The sequence below is a fragment of the Eutrigla gurnardus genome (assembly GCF_963514095.1).
Source record: "Eutrigla gurnardus genome assembly, chromosome: 8".
Classification (NCBI taxonomy): domain Eukaryota; kingdom Metazoa; phylum Chordata; class Actinopteri; order Perciformes; family Triglidae; genus Eutrigla; species Eutrigla gurnardus.
Window position 1 is genome coordinate 20,784,356 of NC_139922.1, and position 15,172 is coordinate 20,799,527.

General features: G+C 44.5%; 1 protein-coding gene across 5 annotated transcripts in view; it reads right to left on the reverse strand.

Annotated features, from left to right (window-relative positions):
* The window catches only part of LOC311017726 (glutamate receptor-interacting protein 2-like), a 31,829-nt gene that overhangs the window by 12,300 nt on the left and 4,357 nt on the right, over nt 1–15,172 (reverse strand). For 4 of the 5 annotated variants that reach the window (XM_084016277.1, XM_084016278.1, XM_084016279.1 and 1 more), the window contains exons 2-10: nt 9,683–9,763; nt 8,892–9,027; nt 6,561–6,706; nt 5,637–5,720; nt 5,467–5,542; nt 4,597–4,742; nt 3,068–3,215; nt 2,806–2,975; nt 173–301 (exon numbers count right to left, since the gene is read on the reverse strand). In XM_084016277.1, coding sequence (XP_083872403.1) covers nt 173–301; nt 2,806–2,975; nt 3,068–3,215; nt 4,597–4,742; nt 5,467–5,542; nt 5,637–5,720; nt 6,561–6,706; nt 8,892–9,027; nt 9,683–9,763 — 1,116 coding nt within the window. Of the gene's footprint in view, nt 1–172; nt 302–2,805; nt 2,976–3,067; nt 3,216–4,596; nt 4,743–5,466; nt 5,543–5,636; nt 5,721–6,560; nt 6,707–8,891; nt 9,028–9,682; nt 9,764–14,117; nt 14,260–15,172 lie in introns of those variants that run through there. The other variant, XM_084016280.1, reaches the window with a different exon arrangement.

Consider the following 15,172-nt stretch of genomic DNA (forward strand, 5'->3'; position numbering starts at 1 on the left):
GTCAGACCCACAGCTCAGCAAACGCTCACAGGAACATGCAACCGAACAGAGAGGGGAACCGTGGCAACAGTGTTGTAAACGTCTTGGAAAAAGATTGAACAAACGCGCTGAAGAAAAAGGCTCCTGCTATGGTGTCTCGCCAGCAGCAGTGCTGTCACAAGTGATAACTTACATTTGCAGTGGTCCTGCTGGTTGTGTGGGTGGCTTGGGCTGCTCCATGTCTTGCCGTGGCTGGCATGTGGGGGATGGCAGTAGTTGCTGCTTTGGTCCCAGTGATGATGGTTGCTCTTCTGCACTTTTACTGCAGCAATACGGAGGCAAACGCATTCCATTAAGTCAAACGGATCCGCTCCTCTGTTGGAGCACTTTTCTATATTCTACCCATGAAATCACGCTTTCATTCCCATGTCTAAATTTGTACCACGCCGCACAGTGCCTGGAGGATGATTCGGAGCTGAGTAATTGATATTTAATGTTTTCGTCATGGTACACTAGATTAAATCCTGTGGTTTAATGTATTTTAACGAGCATCCGAGAATCAGTTAGACACATGGAGCTGAATGAAAAATAAAATTACAAAAAATCTTACTTTTTCTAGCAAGCCTCCAAAAAGCTAACTGCATATTGGAGATCATTTTTATAATTTCATTTTCAAAAGAGTCAGAAGGCGCAAAACCATTCGGAGTCAGTTGGCCGCTGGGCATGGTGTTGTTGTGTTGGCCAGGAAGTGATACTGGCTGCTAGAAGGCAGGTCGCTGGAGCTTGATTGGCCACAGCTGAAAGCTCGATTGCTGATGATGAGGGATTTCTGCACCTGACCAGGCAGACAGTTTGCTATAATGTGTTTTAATTTAATCCCGTGTGATTCACAGTCATGCATTGTTGTTTGATTTTTTCCCCCCATGAAGTGAAAAGCACAGATTGTTAATTCTGACAGGCGTTTTATGCTTCAAATCCCGTTTAACACATCTGCATTCCATCAAACGGTATCTACGAATCACTCAAAAGGGAAACGACTGACCTCCCGTATGACACACACCTCAATCATTAACTTTATTTTACAGATTCCCGCAGCTAAAATTGTCACAGAACGTCACATGTGACAGTAATCCTTGCTGCTTCATTCGTAGGGGTCTAATCTCTCACAACTTGCTCACATGGATGGAGGATTTGCTGGAAACATGGATGACTGCAGTGACGCCTAGAACGCTTTCCGTATTCATGGAACCTGGTTAAATCCAACCATATGTTATCAAAATACAAGTGAGAGAACCCGCGGGCCCTTTTTGGAGAACCGGTTTTGATCAGACAAACCTGTGAGCTTATGTTAAGCTCACCGAAGGGAAGCTCTCCAAGAAATGGTGTTCTCAAACGACGCTGGTGGAGAGAAACATTAACTCCTAATCTCTTAGTCGCCATATCAGTCTTATTAAATCCCCAGAGAAGATTAGACAAATTGCATCTTATGATCATGTCTTATCCCGGGAAGGGGGGAGAAGCTGTGAAAATATATATTTCATCATTACGTCATGGCGCCTTATTCAAGAGTCATTAATCAGTAAATATGGATAAAAGATAGATGGAAGTACTGAAAATAAAAGTGAAGCGCTGCAAACTAGACTAAATCTGAACAAAGAACAAAAATAAATGTAAAAAAAAAAAAAATGCAGAAGAGAGGATTCATTGGCTGCAAGAGAAAGAGGACTAAATCTCATCTCATACCATCTTATTTCCTTTGTCAGGGTGTATGATTCTTCCTATGCTCACATGTTAAGGAGCCCCTGCAGCTGCTGATCCAGAAATAAGTCTGTAGAACATGATCCCTGACAGAGAGAGTGTTTATTTGTGCATGTGGCTTGTTGGTCGACCGAATGTGTATCCAACGGCACAGGGATTGTGGCCTGACACACACACACACACACACACACACAGGTCAATTCACAGTACACGTGAGAAGGCAGCTTGGAGGCAGCCAGGCTCTTCACATCACACACTGGTGTAAGAAGTACAAGGATCCTTTACAGAACGATGTAAAAAATACTCCCTTCCAAGTAAAAGTCCCCATCCTACTGTACTTTGTTAAGTGGGCTGCGCAAGCTAGCTAACGCTAAGTATTATCTCACTTGTCAGCTGATAAACTGTACATCCATGTACTTACTTCCTCGTTAAGACACACAAATGACAGCAGATAACCAAGATAAGCTTTATTCATGTCGTCAAGCGGTCAATATTTAAATTGTGTAAGCTATTATTAGAAACCCTGCACAGTGAATTGCTTGCTAGAAGCTAGCTAGCTTTGTTAAGATCGAGTTGGTACAATTTACTTAAATGTAACATTAAGCCGTTAGCTAGCTTAGTTTGTTTCATCAAAGTCAAAATAAATAATAACGATTGAAGATTTTGCCAAGAAGTGATCATAATTGGAACCAAATGTACTGCCACTGATTTGACTGATTAGAATAAAACAATGAAGTTACTGAGCAGAAGGTTCCTGTTCTGCATAAAAAACAATGATATGTGTCATGTGGACAGGAACCCGAGCTACAGCTGGACCGTTGTCTAATTGGGTTAAAAGGGCAGTTTTCAATTCATCTTGACCTTAAATAACTCGTATATATGATAAAAATGTCATGGAGCCCCAATCAGACAGTTGTTTTTTTAATTTGAAAGGTTGGAAACGACTGATTTTCAGAAGTGTACTCTATCAGCTCATCATATTTATAATTGTAAACTTAATATTTTGGGTTTTCTGACTGAGTTGGTACAAGAATAGGCTATTTGAAGTGTCTTGCGTCAGCTCCATACCTGTGTCTTGCGGCCTGACGGGAAGTCTGCTCTGACTGGCCGGGAGAATCTCCAGTTTCACAACATCGGAGGTGCTGGCGAGCAGCTGCGTGGCCTCCATCAGAGAGCAGTGCTCTGCGCCGGTCCCGTCTATCGACAGAATGATGTCACCTGCGTGCAGCGCTCCACATCTGAGAGAGCGAGACAGATTGCGTAAGGAAAGCATTTGTGGTTGAATAGGAAAGTGTCTGTGCGGCGATGTACTGTGAGAGATTGGTTTCACCTTTCCACTACACTGGCTGCCTTTATCTTGTCTATAATGATAACTTGCTTGCTCCTGTATATTGCGGTGGTGAGGCTGATCCCCAGGCTGGCAGCGGGGCCTTTCACTATCTCCACCAGCAGAGGGCCCGAGGCATGCTGTACTGCCTCTGAAACAGATAATACACACAGGTGTGAGGCAGGCCTACAAGATCACTGGGTGCATCTAAAGCTAAGAACACATGATATTAATATTGCACCCAATCTTCGTAACCTTTCAAACATAAATGTCTCATATTTTCATTGATCGTTTCGTAATGCCACACAAACATGTTCTTTTACGATTACTCAGCTTATTGAAAGGAAAAGATAGAAGATACGCAGAAGAGATGTCTTGGTTTCATCCATAGACATTATGTATTTATTGCATTTGTAAACATTGTAAACATGAGTTTATGGTGTCATAAACGATGGCCAAAATGCTTCAAAATGCTTCAAAACGGCTTCAAAACAACAGTCACAAACCAATTGGTGTTGTCACGGTGACTGTCACATCCCAGAGGTGTAAACTCCACCAGTAAGCTGTTAACACTATGTAAATGCTTTTCGTAATACAAATGTATTGGCCTCTGTCCACAGATTCTTAGATATTTAACGTTTTTTTTTTGCAGGACAAATGCAATGTTGTGCTTCAGTATTGAGAATTGCTTCTGACTGGTTCAGTCTGGAGGCAGGAGGTCTGGATGCCAACCTCCCACATACACAGAGATGTGTCAAACCTCCTTGGTGACCTGCCCTATTTCGCAAAGTAGCAGAGATTGTGATCTTATGGAGAATTAGTCACTGTGTCCAAATGGAGGTTAGAATCTGGAATGAGTTCCCGTCTCCGGTGGCATCTTTTACGTCTTTTTGACACAGTGGTGAGGATGCTTGTGTCGGTGGTTATTTCTTTTCACAGCATTCGAATCAAATCAGTCAAAATTGCAACAACAAAACAAACCTGTCTTGGTGACGACCGAGTGACTAGCGACTATAATTTTTGGTTTACACACGACACGAGTGGACGACCCGCCCACCCGTTAGTGTTCATACCTCTGTGTGGACTATCTCGCTCTTAATACTAGGCAGGTGCCCTGACTGCGTAATAATGATGCAGGTTTACATTGGAGTTGGTTGAAAGCCCAGTATCAGGGGGGGGGAGTATTTGATTAGTTACCAGTGAGACCGGGTAGGTAAACACATTTCCGTTAGTCGCAATATAATTGATTTTCAGAATTCTTCTGGCTCTGAAAAGTTATATTTCTTTATGTAATACTGAGACTGGTTCAGGCGTGGGGAGAGATCCACACACATTATAATAAAACATTGAATATCACCCATCCACCCTTTCCCTATTACAGTGTGCTCTTGGGCTAGTGTGACTCCCCTGGTGGCGTCTCCAGCACCGACACTCACTCACATCCACGCTGCCAAGCGGCGACGTTATTTACCCTCAGAGCAACGCTGCCCTACCGAGCCTCCGCATATTCCCTTGTGTGTGTGTGCGCTCACCCATGACAGAGACGTCATACTCAATCAGGAACAGGGCTTCCTGTCCGCTCTGCATCAGCATGGTCAAAGCGTCAGCGTGCTTCTCTCTGTTCAAAGGCATCCCGTCGACGCTCAACACTCGGTCTCCGGCCTTCAAAGTGCCCTCTCTGGAGGAACACGGGAGGAGAAGGAGATTAGAAAAATAAATAAAAAGCACAGGCGACCAGAGCGAGATGCTCATACAAGCGGTTAAGCACCAGTCACAGTCAATCATTAAACCGTTCCACGTGAGCGTTCCCTCCCAGGTGAGACGAAGGATAACCGCGATAAGCGGCCGTAAAGTCTTTGATGGTGAATTATGTTTGCTCCAGTGTTTGGGTGCTCTCGTTTTTTTGTGGGGAAAAGTGCAATGTTGCATTAGCCTCGGGATGAGCAGTGCCCTTTCTGCTTTGAAGATAACATATATGTGTCACAGCCACAATTTCATGCACCAGCCTGAGCGTAGACTGATGCGACAGAAATAATGTGCACAAAGATAAACTGCAGATTTTAATGCATAATTATTAATATCCGTATGACTAATAGATAAATACTTTCACTGCAGACAAAAAATGCAATTAGCAAAACACAAATCCATGACTCCATACATCTGCATATATATATATATATATATATATATATATAGAGAGAGAGAGAAACACGCATGCACACACACATACAATCATTTGAATAGGCTCATTCATGCATGATCAAGACATGCAAGCCACATAAAAAGCTACACTTGTATATGAACACACACACACACACACACACACACACACACACACACACACACACACACACACACACACACACACACACACACACTAACTCACGTATCCATGCCCTCACCTGTCAGCGGGACCTCCGGGCCGGACGTACGTAACCACCAGAGGACGAGACCTGCGCCAGTCCTCGTGGAAGCCTCCTAAACAAAAAGAACACAAGCAGCATAAATCAGCGCCAGAAAAGCTCATTATTTTTCCAGGAAGGATTTACACAGAAACACCTCGTCTGCTTACCTCTCATGACAAATCCAAAGCTGTTTCCCTCCTTGTGTAAACACACCTCTATGGTTTTGGTTAAGACTCCTGACGGGTTCTGGACTAAAAGTCGACAGGAAAGAACATTCAGAAAATTATTACCACGATCCTCCACACCTATACACGTAAAAATGGAAGTATTAGCAATGTGGAAACACTTGGCTTATGGTGTCCTCGGAGTATTTTAAGCAGTGAATCATGAGACTGAAAAAAGCATTGTGAAAAGAGGTTCAATTAATCTCAGTGGGGAAATTCATTCTAGGTATTTGATGCATTCTGATGATTCAAGAGCAGCGAGCGGCCACAGGGCAGCGCTTGGGGACCAACTCTGAGGACACTGGCCTTGATCAAGGAAACCCAATCTGTTGTTTTAGCAGACTAAATGTGGAGGTTAAATTTGGTTCACAATTTTTAGATCAGAGTCTAGGTTACACCAAAGATGCTCTATAAGAAGATGACGCCTTACAAACTGGTACAAGCTCTGAACCCGGCCAGGATCGGTCCAACGTCTGATAAGCCTGTGGGGGGCAAGGGGCTATGTTCCTGGAGTTCATGTGGATCTCCACGCCAAGACTTCCTTTTCTGCACTCTGCTCATTGTTTACAGTCCGATTAGCAACTTGAGATGCAAGACTTGAGTTGGACTTGAAAGACGCCGGTAACGACCAGATTAAGAAGTAGCCAGTTAGTTAGTGTCCAAATGTTTGGAAGATTTGTAGCTTGTGAAAATTTAATTTATATAACTTGGACATTTAAAGGATTTTTACTAAAGACATCTTGTAATCATAATCCTGGCCATTTTTATGGTCTGCAGGCTTAACTAATAGACTTAATGCGTGCATGTGAAAATAAAAAGCATTTGTTTTTGTGTCTCTAAACGTCTAAACTTGCAGAATTCACCTACCGAATGAAGGCAGCTCGTACTCCACCTCCAGCACAACTCGCTCCCCAATGTTCTTCAGCAGGCTGATGATCTCATCGTGGCGAAGCTTCGACAGGTTGATGCCATTCACTGACTTGATGTAGTCTCCTACATTCAGCTGGTCGCTCCTGTGGAGAGTCATGGACAGGCCATCGAGACGGAGGCTGGTTTACTAGCAGCGGGAGACCGGGGCCATCAAACGCTTCAGCATGTCACTTGTTTTTTTGGAACTGCAAGTTTGTCTAACACGTTTAAGTCGAGATGAAATGAAACATTTCTTTTTAATATATGCCAAAATACGATACAAAAAAATAACGTTCTTTGAATTTCTATATCAAAATCCAATATAATTTTCTTCCTGTAAAACAAATATGGCTCATGCTTACATCACCAACCAATTTCAGCCAATAATAACTTTGGCACACCCTGCTTTGTGGTCTATTTGACTCTAAATGGACCATCATTTACTGAATGAACATCATGCTGTATTGAAGAAAATTGTAATCTAGAGATTGAGGCCATAAACTCGAGTTTACAATGTTTACTGAGATGATAAAGTGAGAAGAAGAAAAACATTTTCATAGACTTCCATGCATCTGAGTTCTTTTTGCAACCCAGAGTCTCCCCCTGATGGGCAGCAGAGAGAATGCAAGTTTAAGGCACTCCTGGGTTGGCTTCACTTTGCAGAACCAGAGGTTGCCCCCTGAATAGAACAAGCAGTTGGTTGTACGAATCTGTATCTAAACAGTAAGGACTATCGGATTATGAATCCCTTTGCCGTAGACCAACATAAGGAGCCAGCTTGGTAGAGCAGAGAGCGGATGGCTGAAAGCGTCACCTCGTCAAACACTGACACAGATGATTGTACATGCTGTCTCACATATGACATTCTGAGTCAACCCGCTGCTCATTGGACGGCTAATTAATCAGATAGATGTTCTGCCCTGCTTGCCCCTCTCACCTTTGGGCTACTGCCAATCAGCAGTGACAGCAGACAGAGAGAGAGAGACGTCTTGACCGGCCTGTCATTCGGTCCCGTCTCATCACACGGCGCCACTGTCCGTCTCTCTCTCTCTCGCGTCTGTCTGCGTGTCTCTCCACCCAATGAATTAGATAGCACTAGCACACAAGCATGAACTCAGCTGTGGGAAGACATGCTGCTTGGAAGAATTAGCACACTGTCTTGTCTTTAAACCTGCTTGGACTTGACAAGCGATGACATATTTGGCCAAGCCATTTTCAGAGTGGCTGTGTCATTCTTACAAAACCGTGTGTGTGTGTGTGTGTGTGTGTGTGTGTGTGTGTGTGTGTGTGTGTGTGTGTGTGTGTGAGAGTTACGCTGCAGTCAACCACTGCTTAATCATCATGAAACGCAAGTCCTACACTACATTTTCCTTTCATGTGGTCGACGTTGGGGAAAATTTGTTTAATGGCATTGACGTCTGGGAAAAATGACTTTAATCAAATCTTAATTAAGCCATCTTTGAACAAAACAAACAAGCTCTACACTGAATAATTACCCCGTACAGTGAATTAAACATGAACTGACAATGAACTAGAATTAAAGCCGGGTAGATGTACACCTCCGCCAACAAGCCATGTTGCAGTTTTCATCCATGCCTCTCCAAAAATCAGTGTATCCTATGAGATATTTATGTGAAATATAGGTCTGGAAGATATTGCCAAAATAGTGTGTTAGCGAGGTCTATTTGACTCTAAATGGACCATCATTTACTAAATGAGCGTCATGCTGTACTAAAGAAGACTTGAAACTAGAGATTGAGTCCATACACATGTTTACAATGTTTACTGAGGTAATAATCAAGTGCAAAGTAGGCTCACTTTCTCATAGACTTCCATGCAATCGGACATATTTTTGCAACCAGAGGCGCCCCCTGATGGCCAGCAGACAGAATGCAAGTTTAAGGCACTTCAGCGTTTCACTTTTCAGAACCGGAGGCTTCCGGCTAGTTTACAAGAATGGGACAGACAGGAGGTTACTATGACCTTTGACCTCCAAAATCAAATCAGTTCATCCTTGAGTCCAGAGACATGAGAATGGGACAGATATCCCGAAAATATATTGCGTGAAGGCATCAAAATTAAAATATTACCATCTAAATCAACAGGTCTTATACGGCCTCTTGGAGACTTTGGGGTATTACGTCAAGCTGATCTAACACAATGCCTACAGTCCTGCAGGTGACGTGAGCCGGTGTAACTTTGCAACACGTTTGTGGGAGCAGAATAACAAGTCCGGACAGCTCGGTGTGGTTGCCAGGTTTTAACGGCATCATAGAGCGGTGATCTCACCTGGCAGCTAGCCCACCTGGCCGTAGGTTTGACACACGGGGCTTTCCGTCCTTATCAGAGCCTCCGGAGATGGTGAGGCCAAGGCTGCTGCCTTCCCTTTTCATTAGGTCCACCGTGGTCACTCCTCGGTACTCCTCTGTTGACAGATACAGACACAGGCACAGATCCACGGTAAGCATTAACGTCTGCTTGACAGAGTCACCCCATCCGAGAGGCAGCTCAATCTTTCTCTCCTGAATGTCTCACGGAAATGCCCTGTGACACACGACCACATACTTTTCTCACGTTGCTGTCCTTCTACAAATCTCTCAGTCTGGGTAAATCTTTGTGACGGGTTCAGAGGGAGGAGGAGGACAGAGTCACGTTTATTAATAGCACTAAATACTGATAAGGGAAGGAAATTCAATGCATTATCACAAAAGAGGCGCTCTTTGAAAATAACTGCAGACTCATCAGATCATAAAGTGGAATCCAATTGTGTTCTGAATCAAACGAGTTTCTTGACTGATGGATATGTGGCTCTATAGTGTCAGGTGACTCATTCTGTCTTGTGGTTCACGTTCTGCTGTGCTGTTAAATCGTTCTACGTGAAGTCTTCAGAGTGTGGTTTAGTGCAAACGACAGGTATGCCACACAAGCGTTTTTTTTTCTCATCTTATCTAAGCATTCAAAACGGACACATGCACACAGACAAAAAATAAAATCTCAGGCAAAGACGCCGTGACACTTCTTCTTGAGGACGCAGTAGATAACAGAAAGAAAACCGAATGTCAGGTTCAACTGTATTGTACCTGAGAAGCTGCGCCTGCAGGACGAATGTGATTGGTCGCCTGACCCGGACTCCTTGCTCCCCTTTGAGTACGGTCCTTCATCTGAGGAGACAGCAGGGAGATTATAGGTGCTGTTATGAAGCACTATGGAGACATGTTGGGAAACTCTGCAGCAGAAGGCCAAACCAACAACATCCACTGCACATCACGACAGCTGCACACACATTAGTGCTTTGAACTGCACCCTGATGAGTGTGTGTGTGTGTGTGTGTGTGTGTGTGTGTTGGGGGAGTGGGAGGGTTAGGCGCCCATCCATTGGGCATGAAACTGAACTGAATCAGAGTGATCAACTTGAAGTCAGCACACTGGAAGGGTCACACCACATTGCTTCAACAATATATATTAAGAAAAAAAAAGGTCCAGGGGTTTTAAATAGCTCCTCTCTCTCTCTCTCTCTCTCTCTCTATGCAGCAGAGACCCTTGAAAAACATTAATTCGACACAAGAATACATTTGAAGTGATGCTTAATGCATGCAGCTACTAAAGCATGGGAATCTTCCTGGAGGAACAGCATGCGGTTAATGGACTGTTGGGCAGAGAGAGAGAGAGAGAGAGAGAGACAGAGACAGAGAGAGAGAGAGAGAGATCTGAATTTTCATGTAATTTACAGCAAGCTGCTAGAGGAAACTGGGAATTGTTTTTTGTATTTCTTTATTTATTTTACCCTCAGTCGGACCCATTAGTGCTGACAGAGCACAGGGCTGGCCTCAGATTAGCAGAGCCGCTGCTGCTGGGGGGCGCATGGCGTCTGTCCGACTTCCCATTTGTCCGACTTCCCATTTGTCCGACTTCCCATTTCTCCGACCATACATTTCTTAATTTTTACGTCCATTAGTCCGACTCTCTATTATCCGACTACCCAAAATTTCGACTTCCCATTTCTCCGACCATACATTTCTATATTTTTTTGTCCATTAGTCCGACCTCCCATTTCCCCGACCTAAGTATGCCCGGTGTTACGACTCCCAGTAATTACGACAGTGTATTAGACCGACTAATCCGGCCCAGAAGCAGGATAGACTGAGATATCAACTTGTATTTTGACGGCGCCACAGTGTAGTCAAAAGTGCGTGGGTCCTGCTCCTGTTCCTTTTATTTTTTAAGACATGTGCACAGATGTGATACAGTCAGTGAAAGCTTAATTAATAAACACAAAGTCTCGGCATCCGAAGGAGGAGATGCCTTGAACTGGAAGCAGACCGTGGTGGATTTCAATCACACACTGTTGCAACTTTAGAAACTTTTATCCAGGAAAAAAAAGACTTACAAACACGGACCAAAACGGCTCCATAATACGCACAAAAATCCAAAAGAAACTAAAGTTAAAAAAAATAATATTATAATCTCTGCATGACATTTTGTTCAGTGAAATCCACAGACAAGGCGGCTGCAGAAGTAGGGCGTCAGTTTATTTTGAAAAGTGCTGGGGACAATAACCATATACTGGAGTTTGTTTTGAGGGGTGCTGGGTAGGCTGTTCCGTTAGTTTTGACTTTTGTTAACACTAGAGGTGACCCCGAATAGTCGTTGATTGGATTCGGAGGAGTCTCATTCACACCGATCACCCGGGGGATCCCAGCCACTGCGTGGAACGCTTGGTGGACCTGGCGGACCTCGTCTCGTGTGGTGGGCATCTTTATGTGGGTCCGGGCACGACGCAGGAGAATCGGTGTCACAGCTGCCACACTCCGTGACACCGATGCCTTGCTGAGGCCGGTGCCGTCCCCCACCACCTCCAGGAAGCTCCCCACTGCGTAAAAACGCAGCGCAGCCAGGAGCTGCACCTCCGGGCTGAGGGCAAAATTGCAGCGGGTTGCTCTCTGGATGTGTGGAGATAACAGAGTGATCAGCCGTTGGATCTCCGCACGGGCCAGCCGGTAGGCTACTTTGCCTCACCAGCCCGGTCTGACAGCACGTCCAGTGGGGAGAAGTGCTGATGCACGTATGCATTTATGGAAACCGTCTGGCTTCGCGCACGGCGACGCTGTTGGTTCGCCGCGAGAATGTGCTGTATTGCAGCCATGGACTTTGGCTTTTTCTTTACTTTGTTTTTTTATGTGTAGTACTATCAACTCATATATGCAGATGTGTGTGGAAAACTTAAACCTGTAATTCAATGAAACGTTTTTTTTTTTTTTTTGCGCATTACAACATTGAGAATTGTTTGTTCTTGTGGTTAATTGTAATATCCATTACTAGTATGATCATGTTTTTGTTTAAAATAGGGTCTGTGAATATCATTTCCTCATTTATTGATGCAGTCATTTGGGTACTTAATGAAACAAAATGCCTTGAGTCCATATTTATGTTTCTTCAGTACCTATGGCTGATGGTTTGACTAATTTTAAATAATATATTGCCCACCCCTGTGTTATTACAGTAACACTGGTGCACGTTGTGCGCAAATGATGCGCTGAGGTCCGGGTTGTTAGCGGAGCTGTCCATGGTGCTGATCGGCCTCTATGACGATGCGTCGCACAACAGGGCCAGGCTGCCTGGTGGAGGTGAAGAAGGCTAGCGAGGAGCTGGAGATAAACATGCGGGGATGGGTTATCATGATGAAACAAATGTTCGCCACCGTGAGTGACAGCAGAGATGAGGAGTTTGCCGCGAGTGCTGGTTGGATAAATCGTTTCCTCCGCCGCAACAACTTCACTTGCAGAAGACGAACAACTATTGACCAGAAGGATGCCAGAGAATTCACCGAGAAGCTGGAGAAGTTTGTGACATTTTCATCCCGGATTTTTGAGAGGAAGGAATTAAACGCCTGGTCCAAATAAACGCCTGGTCTGTTAAGTGATTGAAACAAATAAACGCCCCGGCTATTATTTGGTATTTTACGGTATGCATTAGTGTGTTTTACTATTGTGCATTTCCTTTTGCTGCAATAAACATTTGCTTATAAATCGTGATACAATGGAAACTGGTAAAAACAAACGTGTAAAATTACATAAAGGAGTGTCAGGCTGGGAAGTGAAGTTTTGCTCAGAGGGAGAGAGAGCGGGAGACTGTTACTGAGTTTTATATGTTAACATCTGATTTGTCAGTGATTTATGATGCTGTGGTTTTAAGGAAATTATATAACAACCTCTGAGACCCATTGTAGCGTATACGCTACAAATAATCATGTTTTCTTTAGAGCGTCACAACTCCGTAATGCTTTACGCTAGAAAGATGCGGGTTATTTCCTCTTAAACTAGAGAAACGGGGCTAAACAACGGTACCCTGCTTGCCCATGTGAGCGATTTATTTCTGACAACAAAACGAATGCGTAAAGTTGTAAAGATGTGACTAGATGTCTCCTTGTTTCCGCGGCGCATTACTCCGTTGTGTTTATGTATATCGATCATTGTTTTTATCCGCCATCTAGCCAAAGTCCATGGCTGCAATACAGCACATTCTCGCGGCGAACCAACAGCGTCGCCGTGCGCGAAGCCAGACGGTTTCCATAAATGCATACGTGCATCAGCACTTCTCCCCACTGGACGTGCTGTCAGACCGGGCTGTTGAGGCAAAGTACCGGCTGCCCCGTGCGGAGATCCAACGGCTGATCACTCTGTTGTCTCCACACATCCAGAGAGCAACCCGCTGCAACTTTGCCCTCAGCCCTGAGGTGCAGCTCCTGGCTGCGCTGCGTTTTTACGCAGTGGGGAGCTTCACATTTAAACCATGACTGTGAATCTCCTTCGCCTCGAGCCTTTCCAAACTGACCCAGAGCCGGTTCGGTCCAAAGTCGGAATTCTGGATGGTCGGATTAAACCCTGGTCGGAATACAGAGATTATTTTGGTCGGAGCAATGGGCAGTCGGACCAATGGGCCTAGAAAAGTCGGATTAATGGGTAGTCGGAGAGATGGGCGGTCGGACTTTTGGGCCGTCGGACTGACGTATGCTCCCCGCTGCTGGGCCATGTGAACCTGAATGCAGCCATAAGATCATGTCAGCACAACGGTCACAGTGATGAGGAAACGGCCTTCTCTAAGCCTGACCACCGCGGATTACCTTTTCACAGTGACTGAACGTCATATTAAGAAATGTATAAAGAAGAGCCCTGTCGAGGGGCCTCTTTAAGCGGCCATGTTTGTGCCTCGCGCTGCGGGCATCAAACACCGCGAGCCCAAAGTGTCTGATTTGATACTGAGCAGTACAGACACTAGTTTAAACTGTATTTATTGAACACTTTACATTAAGAAATTATCTATAAAGCTGTTTATTAAACTGTTTGACGTGAGAGACATACTGGACATGTGCTAAAAGGGACAGGTGTGTGCGGTTTATGAAGGTAAGCTAATTTACGATCTTAAATTAGCGATTCGCGTAAATAAACTAGCACTCCTCGGACATAAAACCTCAACGCACAAACGTTAAACACACATTTTTAGATACAGCGTGACTTACTCTTTCCGAGGATGTCATTAACCCCGCTGTACGACGACGTAAACGTTCGTAAATACGCTTTAGAAAAACACTGTAAAAGACGCTCCTTTTTAACTGCAGAACCTCCTTGAAAATCATCGCAATTTTAAGTTTTCTCCAGTGTCACAGTAATTCGGCGATGGCCGTCTGTACACCAATGGGTACACTGTAAACAGGAACCGCTGATGGCTAATTCGGCATCCTTTTAACGGTGAAAAGAATATGTCAAAATGTAAATATAGGCTAAACAGAAATGGGGGGGCTCAAGTTGTAGCCCACAGCTGCTCCCCTGAGTCCATGCTAACACCGTACTTCCTGTTTACGTCCCCTAAAGCGATGGCTGTGCCTATCTACCACATAGAAGACAACAAATACTAATAGGAGTGAGAGAATCTTTTAATATAACCTTCAGTGAAGTTTCACTTCACGTAGGCTTATAATATATGTCCATTTTGACCTCTCCTCGAAACCAATCAATGTCAACTAAAGCAGGATCCAACTGCCATTAGACCTGTATCATCCCAGGCCTGACAGCATATTAATCTGACGTGGAAAAATGCCATCACCTATTCCCCCAGTTCAGTCTTTTGTCTGCGCTGATTTGTAAAGACTGAACTGGGGAAAGCAAGTGCTCAGAGGGCATCAAGCAAACTGCCTTCTCTCTGTCCACATCAAGTTTCCACATCTGCCCGGTTGAAGATGAAGCCTTTAGACAGCTGAGAGGCACGGATCCTCTGTCAAACCTCGTCTGACCTGAAAACCTTTGTGTCAGGCCCCGGATACGGAGCAAACGAAGGAAAACTCAGCCTTCTTGTGCACACGGCTGCATGAGTCAGACCTTAACAACAGAACTGTCTTTACTGGACTTGGCATATCACAGCGTCGCATGGAACACATACATATGCATAACATGGTATTCCACACTAATTAACGCACATCCTTGCACAAATGTCCTGTCCGGTAGCTGTGAGGCACAAAACCAAGTGAGTGACACATCACAAACACTTCAGGCCGAGCAAAAGCCTCGTAACCACGCG